At 34.9% G+C, this 16,026-nt stretch overlaps 1 protein-coding gene across 3 annotated transcripts in view; it reads right to left on the bottom strand.

The window, feature by feature from the left end:
- Positions 1 to 16,026, bottom strand: part of ZMAT1 (zinc finger matrin-type 1) — a 37,925-nt gene that overhangs the window by 7,570 nt on the left and 14,329 nt on the right. The window contains exons 2-5 of one of the 3 annotated variants that reach the window (XM_044235516.1): positions 13,905 to 14,011; positions 6,274 to 6,375; positions 6,023 to 6,197; positions 4,060 to 4,344 (exon numbers count right to left, since the gene is read on the bottom strand). In XM_044235516.1, coding sequence (XP_044091451.1) covers positions 4,060 to 4,344; positions 6,023 to 6,197; positions 6,274 to 6,375; positions 13,905 to 14,009 — 667 coding nt within the window. In that variant the 5' untranslated portion in view covers positions 14,010 to 14,011. Of the gene's footprint in view, positions 1 to 1,117; positions 3,263 to 4,059; positions 4,345 to 6,022; positions 6,198 to 6,273; positions 6,376 to 13,904; positions 14,012 to 16,026 lie in introns of those variants that run through there. The other 2 variants (XM_044235515.1, XM_044235514.1) reach the window with 2 other exon arrangements.

Genomic DNA, 16,026 nt, shown 5'->3' with positions numbered 1-16,026 from the left:
TAGTATTGTATGGAGATGGACTAGCATGATAGAAACATAGAAGTGTTTATAAGAACTTCTTAAAATTTGGAATTGTTGTAGAATAAAATATAACAGGACAATATGGGAAAGGCAAAAGGGTGTCAGGTCAGAGAGATGTAAGTGTTATGCTAAGGAGCCTAGACTTTTTATCCTGTGAATTTGGAAACCTTGAAATGCTTCAAGCAGTAAGTTACATGGTCAGCTGTGTGTTTAAGAGAAGTCTCTCCTGTAGCTGCAATATGGAGGATAAATTTGAGAGGAACAAGCCTCAAAGTAAGGAGACCACATGTATGTAAATAACTAGACAAGGCAAGAGATAAGGAGGGCATGAGGTAGAACACAGTAGGGAAAGGCAGGAGCAGGGAGATTGGTGGAATACACCATCAAAACTGGAAAAACTAAAAAAGAAAAAAACCTGGCAAAACTTGGTGACTGAATGTGGGAGATAAGTTTATTTGAAAGGTGTGAGAGGGGGAAGCGTAGAAGAGTGGAAGAGAGTCCTGGACAATGGTGTGGGTTTTAAAATCATTGCTGAGAGGAAAGTGAAGGAAAAAGTAAAGGAAACAGGACGGTAAGTCCACAGAGATTGGATTCCAAGACTCTATCAAGGTACCCAATCTCTAGCTTTACAAAATTTTCAACAGCATCACTCAGTATCCTGAATGTAAAAGTAGAAAATGGGGACTGTGGAACTGATCCAGGGTTGAAATCTTGCTACTGAAGAACAAGAGAGTAACAATGAGGTATATGTAAGGCCCTCCAGGAGGTTGTTACAGGATTGAAGTGTGAAATGATGATAGTGGAAATGTAATGGAAAGGAAAAATAGTTCTAATAAATTTGATAAGACTTGTTGATGGACAAGATAGAAAATAAAGTAGTTGAAGATGCCCTCAAAGATTCAAATGTAGGTAACTAAGAAATGCTACAACAGGCAAAGACAGGAATCTTGGGAAATTTAAGCTGGTTTTAGAGAAGATTATTAATTCAACTTTAGGTATGTTGAGTTACAGGTGAAGGTGAGATATCTAAGTGCAATAATGAAGCTAGAAATTAGTTAGATAAACAAAACAAATACAATAAATAAAAAATACATACATACTTTAGTTCCATATCGTTATGGTAGCCATTCCTGTGCTAATAAGATCTGGGCTGGATAAGGGACATGAAGAAAGCATTGAGAATTATAAGACAGACAGAGATTAGGTATAGTAGGAACATATATAAACAAAACAGATGGAAAAAAAGGCAGAGACAGAAAGAAGGGAGAAGATGGGCTGATGGATGAAAAAGTCAAAGTGTCATATATCAAACTGTTTCTGTCTTACCACTTGCTTGCTTATAATATGGGCTTCTGCTGTTCTGTTCTTTGAAATTCTCATTAGCTAATTTAAATTCTCTAGCTATTTTTTAATCCTCAAATGTTTACTGTTCTTAAAATGGAACAGTCAAAAGCGGGCTGGAAATTTGTTCTTTGAGCTCTATTATGCTAATGGTCAGCCTTCCTCCCTGGCCAGATGAAAATTTCACCAATATCCTTCCCTTATTCTAATAACCTTGAAACTTCAGAATGCTAACATGACTTTCCCTTTAGTTGTGACCAGGCTATATACACTTCTCATAGCTGACTCAGTTCCAATTTTACTTAATGCTGGCCTTTAAACTAGAAGGTACTTATTTCATCCTAGCAATAGGAAAAATACCCTAACAAGTTAAAGCTTGTCATTTCTCCAAACATCTACTACTTTTAGAAGCTCTACCACTTTTTTTTCATTTTGTTTCTTTTCAGTGTTCTGAAACTCTACCACTTTTATTTCTACTTTTGCCTAAATCAACATTCTTCAAATTCCTAGATAAAAACATGGATCTCTATATAACTTTTTGGGATATGCTGAATCACATTAATTAGGAAACTTAAATAGTATAAACGCAGGGTTAGCATTCAATATATCAAGATTAGTAGTTCACTGATTCTATAGAGTGATATTAAACTAATTTTAATATTAAACTAATTGCTATTGAGGGAGGCCTACTCTGTGCCAGTTTCTATCGCTAGCACTGGAAATACATTAGAGTTAGGTGAAATCCCTTTACTCAAAGACCTTACACATTCTAGTAGGAGATAAAGACACATGGAGAGAAAATTATACATGCAGGTTAAGGAAGCACAGAAGGTAAGTCTTGAAGGAACAGAAAAGGCTTCCCAGGAAGTAGTATGTTAAAGAATAAGTAGGAATTAGATAAAGAAGAGGAACATGGAGATGTTTCAGGTAAAATGGCAGCAGGAAAAAGGGCACAGAAACAAGAAATACGGTAATGGTTTCTGGAAACCATTATAAGCAGTTTGTTGGTTCTGACCTATACAGATATGGCAGGAAGTAGCAGGGGATAAGCCTGGAGACTGTATGCAGGGAAAGATGATAAAGAGCTGTGAAGCTTAGATTTTTATCCCCAGAAAAAGGAGAATCAAGCGAGGATTTTAAAGCAGGGAGTGACATGGAAAGATGTGCACTTTAGGTGAAACACTCTCATGGTTAAACTGAAGGTTGATTTGGAGAGATAAAACTGATGGTAGGGAGAGTGGTTAGGAGGCTGTGGCAATATTCTAGAACAATGCTTCTCAAAATTTATTGTGAGAACAAATCACCTAGTGATCTTGTCAAAATGCAGTTTCTGATTTAGTAAGTCTGCAATGAGGCCTGAAATTCTTTTTTCTAACAAGCTCCCAAGTGATGCTGATGATGCTGGCCACAAACCACACTTTGAGTAGCAAAGCTCTAGGAAAGGTGTTGAGGGCCTGAGCTAGTATGGGAAGAGTAGGGCTGGAGATAAGGGAACAGGTAAAACAGTCATGGCTTGATGTTTCATTAGATATAAAAAGTAAAGAAGGTAGTGTTGGGGAATTCACAGTTAACTACAGGTTTCTATTCTGAGTGACTGAGTGGAATTGAAATGGATATGAGGTATCCAGGTAAAGCAGTAGTTGCCCGTTGGAGATATGAATCCAAAGCTTGACAGAAAGGTCATAAGCATACAGATAAGAGATGAAATCAGGGAAACAGCTTAGATCATGCTTGTAGAATAAAGTCAAGAATGGAGCCACAGGAACACCTACATTTAGGTAATGCATTAAAAAAAATCCCCCGAAGAAAACAGAAAAGAAACAGAGACACAGAAGAACCAGAACATAAGGAATTACATATGACAAAGAATAGGGCTTCAAGGTGGAAGAAATGAACATTTTCACATGAAGCAGAAAGTTCTAGTAAGAAAAGAATTGAAAAATAACAGCAAGTGGAGGAAAAGAAGTGGATGGAAGGGAGAATATGAAAAAGGAATAAAATACACTAGTAGTGAGAAGGTGCCTGTGGGGGGAAAAATGAAAAAAAAATATGGTTAGAAGAGCAAGTGGATTATTCCAGTCAGGATCAGAATCTTTATTGTGCCTGAATTCTTGCCACTCTTTCTAGCTCTTCTGTTAATTCTCCTTCCCACTTCTACCACTCTAAATCATATACTTCCTCAATGAAGGTTTTCTGAACCATGGTGTTTCACTTCTCTAGTTACCAAAAATATGTACACAAAAATTCATGTCTGTAGCATCTTGCAATAAAGTGTTATAAACCCAACAACTTTATACACTTGCTCCTTCAGGGAAAATGGTATATCCTCATTTGTATTCCCAACAATGACTAGCCTAGCACCCTAGAGACACTTAAGCCATACTTAGTGACTGAATAATGTAAGCACACAACACTAATTAAAAATACTTCCTTATGTACCTATGACATAACGTGGAACCATGGGGGATACCTATATTTGATTCTATAATTAATAAATGTCATCTAAACTTTTCTGAGTGTCATTTTCTAGAAAACCAACAGACAGAACTAGATGGACTCTGAAGTCCTTACTCATCTAAAATTGTATAATACCATCAGTACTATCAACCTACAGCAAATTGATATATACATAAGTCAGTATGTTTTATAAAATATAAACTTCCTATGAAAGAGTTTTGGGATATTTTTACTGTTTACCATTTGCATCTGATTTTGCTGGAAGAGGTTTCTCTCTTATGTTGTCTACAAACTTCTTTCTAGCTTCATTTCTTTTGTGTTTTTTCCCAACATAATGCTGTTGGGCCATTAATGGACTATTAAAGGAAGCAGGACAGAGCTTGCAATACTTGTTTGGATTATTCAAATCCAAAGCACTGCTGGAAGAGGAAGGCAAAGTCTTGTCTTTAATCCCACCTGGAGGAGGCTTGACAGCAAGGGGCTTCAGAAAAGTTGATTCTGCAGAAGTAGTAAGAGGCACACCTGCTGAAATAGTTGTAATGAGAAGTAATCAACATATATTCAGTTATTAGAGCTACATTCATTACAAAGTATTAGGGGAATTCAGAATTCTTTGAAAATTGCTATCTCTGGGCTTTTTTCCACACAGGGCTGTTGGATAAAGGCACTCAGGTTAAAAAGAATTTACTTTTCTGTGGGAATAGAAATTTGAATACAAGTCTGTCTTCAGGTTTCTTCAACACAAGTACAAGAAGGAATATTCAACATCAGGCATTGGCTAATTATCTTTATTGGAATAATCAATGAAAGGATGGTTCTTAAAATTAGTGAGGGTAAAACAGATGGTACCAACTTCTAAGCTGGTGTCTTTCTTGAGTACCCCAGTAAGTCTATCCAGTCCAGATTTGTGGTATTTGTATCAAAATAAAATTTATGCAGTTGTTTAAGTCTATAAAATTATATGTTTCTACAATTATAGTTATTTCAGAGTTCTTACATTTAATATCCCACATGAGCTTAAATTGATGAGTTTGGGGGACTGAAAACAAGACTTTACAAGATGCTTTCTATTGTAGGGAATACTGATTCCAGCCCTCTTTAGAAGACAGGAAGACAAACAAATACACAAAAATTAGAGAGACTAGAATAAGTTTAAAAATAATTCTGGTTTAATTTTTTATATTATTATTCACAGTATTCTTTTATTTATTTTTTTATTATGTTCAGTTAGCCACTGCATAGTACATCCTTAGTTTTTGATGTAGTGTTCAATGATTCATTAGATGTTTATAAAACAGTATGTTTTAAGGTAGGGTGAGGCCTCACATATGAGTTGGAAATTTATGTTGGTAAATTTTCCATACTACGCATGCCTTATTCCTAAAGTGTTGAAACTAGTGAGAATGTAGTATATTATTTTTTACAGAGGATTAATCATCTCATTTTTTATTCTAGCACCCAATTTTTTCAAAATACAAGTTCAGTTTTCCAGGGTGTACTCTGCCACCTTAGGCCAGAAGTGACATCTTTAGGTTAGATATCTCATGTGCTGATGACTCAACATCACTGGAAGGAGGAAAGAGGCAATGTTTTATAGTTCTGTGTGTCCTTGTGATCTAGCATAAAATAAGTACCCATTACTGATTGATGATGTTGATGGTACTTTATATTTATAAGAGGAATGAAGTGAACTATCAGGGTAGAAGGAAATTCTGTAACTTATTAATTTTTTTTGCTTATAGTTATAGTCAGAAAACACTACATCATAACTATATTATAGTGAAAATACTGGTGTGAACACATATGTGAGATAATGTTTTGGAAGAACTAAAGAAGAAAAAATGAGATTGATGGCAAGGAAAAGAAGAAGGAGCTAAGTGAGATTTTATGATCTGATTAGAAAATGGAGAGCCCAGGCTGCTTTTTGTTGTTTCTTCATAGCAGCATAGCAAATCACCTGCTTTCATTTGTATTTAATAAATGAAAAGGGAAAGGTCATAATATTTCTTAAAATTCAGCTAGCAATTATAATCTCCGTATTAAATGACAAAGACACAGAAAGAGATTAACTGGGCAGAAGAAGAAGAATCAAGTTATTACTCCAGAGTGAAAGTCTCTCCAGTAAAAAAAATGGATAGCGAAGTTGGAAAAAAAATGATCAGGAGACCCTGTACTGAAGCTAAAGAGGTGAATGTAATCTTACCCATCTCTGGCTGAAATCCTGATGGAGATGCCTGATCATGCTCCTCCATTAATTGCTTCAATTTTTTAGCATGGACTTTTCCTACATAGTGAGACTGAGCAACAATTGGGGAGCTAAATATCATGTTGCAGAGATCACAAAATTTATTTCTGTCCACTACTTCACTTCTATGGACCTGAAATAAGCAAATCTTGTTAAAATGATTTGATAACTCAAAGTTTAGAATTACGACATCAATATAGGCCACTTACCTGAAAATTCCTAACATCCATCTTCATTTTCTTACCAGGCACTTCATTTTGTTCCCCATGCATTTGAAAATAAAACCTAACATTTTGAGCATGTTTTTCACTCTGAAAAAAGATATAATATGACTTCGTTTATGCAATAACAGAAGCACCCTGAGTTTACACCTCTTTGGATTTGAGGATAGCACTTGTAAGTTGTAATATATGTGGTGTTGTACCATGTTTATGAAGGAGCTTCACATGCTTTTTTCAAATCTCTGAATCTCATAATGAAAATGCTATAATTCAGAGATCAATAACTTTTATGTTGTTGACAGAGACTCCTGGTGGCTTCCCAATATCAAATTTCTTCTTCTTAGTTACATGTCTTGGGCGGTATACCCACCTAAAAGACTCCATGTTTCAGCCTCCCTTTCTACAAAATGTAACCATGTGACTAGATTCTGGCCAATAAAGATACAATCTGAACCACTGGGTGGAAGTTCTGAGAAATCTCTTTAACATGCTGAGGGATGAGCCCTTCCAACCTTCTTCTCTTCTGTTTCTGGAATTAAGATCACGGTTCCAGCAGTCATCTGGGACTTAAGGGGATCTTGAGGACAAAAGCTAGTTCAGCAGAATAGAAAGACAGAAAATGCCTAGGTTCCTGATGATATCATGGAACTGTTGTCATGGAACTGTCTACCAGCTCTGTGCTGCTTACCTCTCAAAATTCTTTTTTGTGAAAATTTTAAACCTTCTAAGTTAAGCATATTAGAAAAATCTCTAAAAATGTGTAACAAAATAAATAAGAATAACAAAAATGTTGGTGTAGGTAGAAGGGAAACTAGTATTCCTGAGCACATGCTGTGATATAATCACTATCTATAGAATTTTAAATTATGAAATACATCCATCTTGCAGAAAAATCAGGAAATAATACAGCTGAAGCCCATACCCACCACTCTGTTTTAACAGATGTTCACATTTTGCTTTCTTTCTTTCAGATCTCCTTTTTAAGAGATAAAATTATATATATATATAGTCCTATCTCTTGTTATAAATACCACTCAATATGCTGTTTATCTTTTAACTTTATGATGATTTTTTTCATGTAAAATTTCGCCACCGCATATCTTTTTTTTAAAGCTATAGTAATGAGGTGAAACTACTGTACAGAAAGGCAAACAAAGCAATACAGTGCTACAGAATAATAGCCTCAAGAATATATATATGAAATTTAGTATATGACAGAAGTACCACACAAACCAATGCAGAAAGAATGGACTGTGAAATAAACATCTGGCTATCTGTATGAAAAATTGTCATAAACACCCTCCTCCATATGCAAAATTTAATACTAGATGAGTAAAAACTTTAACATGAGAAACAGAACTAAAAAAAAAGAAACAGAACTTTTAAAGGTATTCGAAGAAAATGAAGGGACATATCTATATGATATAAGTGCAAAAAATGGTTGTTTAAACATCTAAATATAAATACAAAAAGAAATTTTAATAAGCGCAACATCCTTAAAACTCAAAACTTCTTTGTCAAAGATTAATTGCCCCTAGTGCTGTGGGTTCATTTCCATTTCTTTGTGTCCTCTTTAGTTCCTTTCATCAGTCTTTTATAGTTTTCAGACTATAGGTCTTTCCCTTCTTTTTTTTTCAATTTATTTATTTTCAGAAAAACAGTATTCATTATTTTTTCACCACACCCAGTGCTCCATGCAAGCTGTGCCCTCTATAATACCCACCACCTGGTACCCCAACCTCCCACCTCCCCGCCACTTCAAATCCCTCAGATTGTTTTTCAGAGTCCATAGTCTCTCATGGTTCACCTCCCCTTCCAATTTACCCAAAAGCACATACCCTCCCCAATGTCCATAACCCTACCCCCCTTCTCCCAACCCCCTCCCCCAAGCAACCCACAGTTTGTTTCGTGAGATTAAGAGTCACTTATGGTTTGTCTCCCTCCCTATCCCATCTTGTTTCATTTATTCTTCTCCTACCCACTTAAGCCCCCATGTTGCATCACCACTTCCTCATATCAGGGAGATCATATGGTAGTTGTCTTTCTCTGCTTGACTTATTTCGCTAAGCATGATACGCTCTAGTTCCATCCATGTTGTCGCAAATGGCAAAATTTCATTTCTTTTGATGGCAGCAATGTCCACAATAGCCAAACTAGGTCTTTCCCTTCTTTGGTTAGGTTTATTCCTAGCTATCTTACTGGTTGGGTAGAACTGTAAATGGGATTGATTCCTTAACTTCTCTCTGCTGCTTCGTTATTGGTGTATAGAAATGTAACAGATTTCTATATGTTGACTATGTGTCCTGAGACTTTACTGAATTTGTTTATCAGCTCTAGCGTTTTTTGTCGGAGTCATTTGGGAACACTGGACAGCAACATGGAAAAGAATGAAACTGGACTACTTTCTTACACCATCCACAAAAACAAGTTCAAAATGGATTAAAGACCTAAATGTGAGAACTGAAACCATAAAAATTCCAGAGGAGAACACAGGCAGTAACCTTCTCTTTGACATCGGGCGTAGCAACTTCTTTCTAGATATGCCTCCTGAGACAAGAGAAATAAAAGCAAAAATACACTATTGGTGAGCCATGAGAGAATATGGACTCTGAAAAACAATCTGAGGGTTTTGAAGGGGCGGGGGATGGGAGGTTGGGGGAACCAGGTAGTGGGTATTGGAGAGGGCACGGATTGCATAGAGCACTGGATGTGGTGCAGAAACAAGGAATACTGTTACACTGAAAATAAATTAAAAAATAAAATAAAAAAATACACTATTGGGACTTCATCAATATAAAAAGCTTCTGCATAGTGAAGGAAACAATCAACACAACAAAAAGGTAGCCTATGGAATAGGAGAAGATATCTGCAAAGAAGATATCCAAAATATATAAAGAACTTACCAAATCCAACACTCAAAAAATGAATAATCCAGTTAAAAAATGGGCAGAGGACATGAATAGACATTGTTCCAAAGATGACATCCAGATGGCCAATAGACACATGAAACGATGCTCAACATCACTCATCATCAGGGAAATACAAATCAAAACTACAATGTGGTAACCTTTTATCTGTCAGAATGGCTAAAATCAACAAGACACAAAACAATAGGTATTGGCAAGAGTGTGGAGAAAGGGGAACACTCTTGCACTGTTGGTGGGAATACAAACTGGAATAGCCACTCTGGAAAACAGTATGGAGATTTTTCAGAAAGTTAAAAGTAAAACTACCTTATGATCCAGCAATTGTACTAGTAGGTATTTACCCAAAGAATACAAAAATACTGATTCAAAGGGATGCATGAACACTTATGTTTATAGCAGCATTATCTACAATAGCCAAATTATGGAAACAGCCCAAGTGTCCATTGACTGATGAATGGATAAAGAAATGGTATATATTTCAATGGAATATTGCTTAGCCATCAAAAAGAATGAAATCTGGGATGCCTGGGTGGATCAGTTGGTTAAAGGTCTGCTTTCAACTCAGGTCATGATCCCAGGGTCCTGGAATCCAGTCCTGAATAAGGCTTCTTGCTCAGCGGGGAGCCTGCATCTCCTTCTGCCTACTCTGCCTGTTACTCCCCCTGCTTGTGCTTGTCCTCTCCCTCCTTCCCTCTTTCTCTTTCTCTCTCCGACAAATAAACAAAATCTTTAAAAAAAAAGAGTGAAATCTTGCCAGTTGCAATGACATGTATGGAGTAGGAGAGGGAGAGTATAATGCTAAGGAAGTTAAGTCAGAGAAAGACAAATACCATATGATTTTACTCATACGTGGAATTTAAGAAATAAAAGAAACTAACAAAGGGAAAAAAGAAGCAAACCAATAAACAGATTCTTAACTATAGAGAAAAAACTGATGTTTACCGTAGGGGAGGTTAGTGGGGAAATGGTTAAATAGGTGATGGGGATTAAGAAGTGCACTTGTGATGAGCACCAGGTGTTGTACGGAAGTGCTGAATCACTATTTTGTACACCTGAAACTAATATTATGCTTTATGTTAACTAACTGGAATTTAAATAAGAAACATTCAAAAGTTCAACAGTATTATTCTATTTTACATGTGCAATAAATACTGAGATATTCTGATAGTCTGATAGTATTAACCAAGCTGTATACTAAAGAGGAAAAAAATCATCTTTTCAAGTAGAGTATGTGTATGGAAATACTTTCAAATATATGGAAGGTTATGTATAATTTCGATTTGATAATTTAATAATCATAAGCACTAAACTAACAGATGGCACTGAAATTTAAATTTAAAAATATGTTACATTATCAACAATAGCCAAATTATGGAATGAGCCCAAATGTCCATCAACTGATGAATGGATAAAGATGTAGTGTGTGTATACACACACACACACACACACACACACACACACTAGAATGTTACTCAGCCATAGGAAAGAATGAAATCTTGCCATCTGCAATGACATGGCTAGAGTTAGAGTATAATGCTAATGAAATAAGTCAATCAGAGAAAGACAAATACCATACAATTTTACTCACACGTGGAATTTAAGAAACAAAACAAACGAATAAAGTGAGAAAAGAGAGAGAGAGAGAGAGAGAGATGAACCAAGAAATAAAAACAACTACAGAAAACAAAGTGATGGTTACCAGAGGAGAGGTAGGTGGGTGGGTTAAATTGGTAATGGGGACTGAGGAATGCACTTATGATGAGCACCAGCTGTTGTACGTACGTGTTGTTCACCTAAAAGTAGTATTGCACTGTATGTTAACTAACTAATAAGGATTAACTAACTAATAAGAATTATATAAAAATTTGAAAAAAAGAAAAAAAAGTAACCTATAAAATCTATAATAAAATCCTTAACAAATGGAATTTTAAGAAATATGTACAGCTCATTTTCTCTTCTTATTAAAACCATATTGCTTTTCTTTTCAAGTATGAGGGCTATAAATCTCGGGAAAATAAATCAATACCTAACTCCTAGGGCCAAGAGAAACTGTATTTTAAAATATTCTCGTTCTAGTTTTTTAAAATTCAAATGAGAAATTCCAGTGGGGAATGTAGATTCTGTCATCTTTACTGCTTTTGTGTATGTCAACTTAAGTAGTCTACCATTTTGCCTGCTTTGGCAGTGTACAGTCTTTCACTGTAGTTAAACAGAAAAAAAAACCATATTGCTTTTCAAAAGTGTACTCTGGAATTTAAACAATTCAGTTTAAAAGTACTTATTTCATAATATAATAAACTTGGATCTCAGTAAGTCTAGCTTTGCTCTCTCCAAATTTTCCCAGAGCAGAATAGCTTTTCAAAGATTCAGAATTCTATAAAATATTTTTAAAAACCCAGCCTTTCTGAAAAATGTATAACCTTTCAAAGTACTAGAATTGGCAATACTTTAAATATCAATTTCATTTAAATATCAATTTCAATTTATAAAGTGCCAAATTTTTAACTATAGGCTAGTAGCAAATATTTTGTAATTATACAATGTGTAAACTTATTTTTGTGTGCTTTTTAATATCATAAATTTTATTTTGCAATATATTTTTATTGCCTGCATTATTTGCAGAGTTCTCTGAAGATAAGAACACTGTATTATTTACAATTTAATCCTTATAACCATCCAAGTTCTGAAGTATTAGTAGTTCTTAATAAATATTTATTAATAAAAAATGCTATAACATTACATAATGCTTTATTGCCCTTAAAACATTACAAAAAAAATAAAAAGATGTAGCAATAGGACAGGTGTCCAGAACATGCTCTTACATGAAAAAAGAAGTAAAAATCATATAAAAAATTATATTTTGTTAAAGTGTGTGTGCCCATGTGCATGCAGAAAGCATAGTGGAATCATATCAGCAAAAGAGAAGTTAAATGATAGTTACCTACAAGTGACAGAATTATAACTGGATGCTATTTTCTCATATTTTTGTGTATTTTCTATACTATTACTTCATAAGCTCACAAAAAGCTATTTTCTCAAATTTAAATTCAAATGGTTTGAATCACAGTTATCACAGAGCCCCCTTGATTTTGTGTATCTCTTTACTAACTCCAAATCTTTGAACTATGGGGGCTGAGGATGTACTCGACATTGTCACATAATTTGATTCACTTAATTCTCATGAGCCTAGTGAGTGAGATTTTACCACCCCAATTTTGCAGGTTTAAGAAACATGCTCAGAGAAGCAAAGTGACTTGTCCAGGGTTACACAACAATGATGGGGTTAAAGCCTGAATGAAGGTCCTCTCAATCCATAGCCAACAAAATTTCCCTATCTGTAATGTATAGTAATTGAATCCCAGTCAACATAAGAGCTGAAATATAGCTGCCAGTAACATTTGCAATGGACAAGACGAAGTGCCTTTTAAAAAGTAAAGCTGGTTTTGTATTTTTTAAAGTAAATTTATCTAGTACCTTTGGTAACCCAGACACTAGATATGAAAGAAATCCAATAGCTCATCCTATGATATAGAAATGGATAAAGAAGATGTGATATATATATACAATGGAATACTATGCAGCCATCAAAAGAAATGAAATCTTGCCATTTGCGACAACATGGATGGAACTAGAGCGTATCATGCTTAGCGAAATAAGTCAAGCGGAGAAAGACAACTATCATATGATCTCCCTGATATGAGTAAGTGGTGATGCAACATGGGGGCTTAAGTGGGTAGGAGAAGAATAAATGAAACAAGATGGGATTGGGAGGGAGACAAACCATAAGTGACTCTTAATCTCACAAAACAAACTGAGGGTTGCTTGGGGGAGGGGGGTTGGGAGAAGGAGGGTGGGGCTATGGACATTGGGGAGGGTATGTGCTTTGGTGAGTGCTGTGAAGTGTGTAAACCTGGCGATTCACAGACCTGTACCCCTGGGGATAAAAATATATGTTTATAAAAAATAAAAAATTAAAAAAAAAAGAAAGAAATGGGGTAGGGAAGGGCAACACCAAATGAAAGAAAAGAACACTGGACTTGAAATCAGAAGAAATCATTTTTAAGCTTGGTCACGCCAATGATGCTACAAAGAATCATGACCCCTCTGAGTCTCAGTTTTTAAATCAATAAACCAAAGGAGTAAGAACCTTAAATATTCCCTCTCCTAGCTTTAGAATCCTATGGTTCTGCTTTAAAAAAATGTTGGCTAAGTCAAGTGCAAGACTGGTTCATTTTGTTTTTATAGCCCTTATTTACTATAAAGGAAGAATCGAGTTCTATAATATCCCTTCTACTCAAGTTTTATAATGCCTCCCTTATATTTACTACAAGGACATGAAGGATATAATGGCTTGATGACTATAAAGGGAGGCAGAATGGTGTGAAGAAAAGGAAGAAGCTTTCAAATAAAAAAGAATGATTTTAAACCCCAAATCCCCAAACTTAAGCTAGTAAGTTACTGACTCTCTCTGAGCCAGTCTCCTTATCTATCAAAGGGAAATAATATCACCTACTTCGCAGGATTTTCATAAGAATCAAAAACAATAAAATAGGAAGTTTATTGGCTACATTTAAAAACCTCCTTTAAATGAGTGTAGAGGATAGACAAATATATAAATACATATATACATTAAACCATAAAATATAAAATAAAAATCTCCTTTAGACTCTATTCCCATTATTTTTAACCTACCTCATAATGTGAAATCCTTTGTGATTCAAACTGTAGCACCACTCCACATACATTACAAAAGTTATCTGTATAAAGTTCAGTCTTTTCCTGTTCATTCCAAATCATATCTATGAATAAAATAAAAGGAAGTGAGACTGTATATCATATTAATGAATATTTGGAAGTATCATTTTCATTCAACTATCTTATTTCTTATGTCACTCAAATCTGAGTGCCTATGAGACTATAGTAATAGCTCTTTGCTTATTGAGGATACAATTCAATATTAAGTAAATTTCTAATCTCTGATACAGGAAGAGTTAGTTGGTATGATAAGTCTAGGCAATATCATTCCAAAGGAAAAGTTATGGGGTTATTAGTAACTACATGAGCTTCATGGGATGATCTAGACTAACCATAATGAAAGGCAGGATTAAAAAACCCAGCCTTGGACTTTTGTTTTACAAGAGATAATCCTAATAAAGCATTAAGACTGTCACTATGGCTATGTGACAGCTATGGCTCCAATGTTATCTTCTTTGTGGTTGGAACCACAGAGAAACTTTGGTCATGGTGGGCAGACATCCTCCATTGTTGTAAAAAGACTGCATACCCATCTGGCAAAACATGTCTCACATAAGCCCCTCAAAGTAAGGGTCATGTAAGAACATCTAGAAATTATGCTATAGTGTTTCTCACTGTAGTAATAACACATACTGAAACTTTCTGCATTTATGCTTGAGGTCTACAGTTCTAAGTTTCTTAATAGCTGCAATGTATTCTGCCAAAGCTTATTATTTATCTATAAGGTATAAATCACAAAACATAAAAATTTTGCTCACCATCTGGCTATTTAAATGAATAAGTTGATACCACATATTCATAGAGAAATGCCAAAGATACATTAAATTGATAAACCAAGCATACTGGTAAGATTTTGAATTTCTCTTTAAAATCTTTAACTAGTAAATATTATAGTTTGTTGGCAAACTATAAATAGAACTATATTTATATAACTATAACTATAAATATAACTTATATTATAAATACAACTTAACTACAAATATAACTTATTACCAAAGGAAATTTTCCATTGTAGAAGAAAAAATATAACACATCTAGTTCCCAACAGTAACAAAAATTAATTATACACCACATAGAAAAAATATGCAAAGATATAAATTAAATTTAAAAGTGGTTAACTCTGGGAAATGGGGCTAGAAAAGGAACAAAGGGAGAAACTTAAATATTTTATTCTTTATAGTTATCTTGTTTTAATTTTTGCAAAACACATGTAAAACTTTCTATTTAAAAACTTTTAAATATATTAATTTTATTTTAAGATTTATTTTAGAGGGAGTGATTGTATGAGCAGGGGGAGGGGCATAGGGAGAGGGTGAGAGAAAGAATCCTCAAGCAGACTCCCCACTGAGTGCAGAGCCCAATATAGGGGCTCAATCCCAGGACCCTGAGATCATGACCTGTGCCAAAATCAAGAGCCAACCACTTAACTGACTAAGCCACCCAGGCACATGTAAAGATTTTTATTTTAAAAGTTATGTCAGATATCTTCAACTAAGCTTAATTTTCAGTATCTCTATATGCACTAAAGAGGCTTTCTTAAAAAATTGCTTGTCCAAGATAAGAATAACTATAATTAACATCATTAATTATCAGGGCAATGCAAATTAAAAGCACAATGAGGTATCTCTTTACACCTGTGAGAATGGCTAAAATGAAAAACACAAAAATTAACAAGAGTTGGTAAAGATGTAGAGAAAAAGGAACCCTCATACACTGTTGGGAATGCAACATTGGTGCAGCCACCGTGGAAACCAGTATGGAGCTTCCTCAAAAATTAAAAGTAACATGGAGGACATTGGGAGATGGAGTGGAGAAGTGATTTGGGGGAAATTGGAGGGGGTGACAAACCATGAGAGACTGTGGACTCTGGAAAACAAACTGAGGGTTTTGGAGGGGAGGAGGGTGGGGGGTTGAGTGAGCCAGGTGGTGGGTATTATGGAGGGCACGTATTGCATGGAGCACTGGGTGTGGCGCATAAACAATGAATGCTGGAACACTGAAAAGAAAGAAAAATAAAATAGAAAAAATCTTAAAAAAAATTAAAAATAGAATTATCATA

The sequence above is a fragment of the Neovison vison genome, chromosome X, assembly GCF_020171115.1.
Source record: "Neovison vison isolate M4711 chromosome X, ASM_NN_V1, whole genome shotgun sequence".
Lineage (NCBI taxonomy): Eukaryota > Metazoa > Chordata > Mammalia > Carnivora > Mustelidae > Neogale > Neogale vison.
Note: the sequence above shows the minus strand (reverse complement) of the source record. Positions and strands in the feature narration are given on the sequence as shown.